Raw genomic sequence first — 205 nt, 5'->3', positions numbered from 1 at the left:
ATAATAATTATCAACTATTTTATGTATCACGAAAGAACGTCTTCTGTACAATAAATAAACCATATTTTCCCCCAGGTCGTCGGATGATACTTCTGATGGTGTTGTTAGCCGGTGTAGCGTTCACACTACACCAGGGCATCTTGTCGAGGAGCAGCACCGAACCTTGTGGCCTGGCTTGTTTACGTGAGTTGTTGTATGCAGTGTA

The 205-nt window shown here is 42.9% G+C and overlaps 1 protein-coding gene across 1 annotated transcript in view; it reads left to right on the top strand.

Annotated features, from left to right (window-relative positions):
• Positions 1–205, top strand: part of LOC119587975 — a gene marked incomplete in the record, with an annotated part of 17,684 nt that overhangs the window by 3,124 nt on the left and 14,355 nt on the right. Inside the window, 1 exon segment of the mRNA XM_037936692.1 lies at positions 76–187. Within this exon segment, the coding sequence (XP_037792620.1) occupies positions 76–187 (112 nt within the window).

The sequence above is a fragment of the Penaeus monodon genome, chromosome 23, assembly GCF_015228065.2.
Source record: "Penaeus monodon isolate SGIC_2016 chromosome 23, NSTDA_Pmon_1, whole genome shotgun sequence".
NCBI classification, from domain to species: domain Eukaryota; kingdom Metazoa; phylum Arthropoda; class Malacostraca; order Decapoda; family Penaeidae; genus Penaeus; species Penaeus monodon.
Note: the sequence above shows the minus strand (reverse complement) of the source record. Positions and strands in the feature narration are given on the sequence as shown.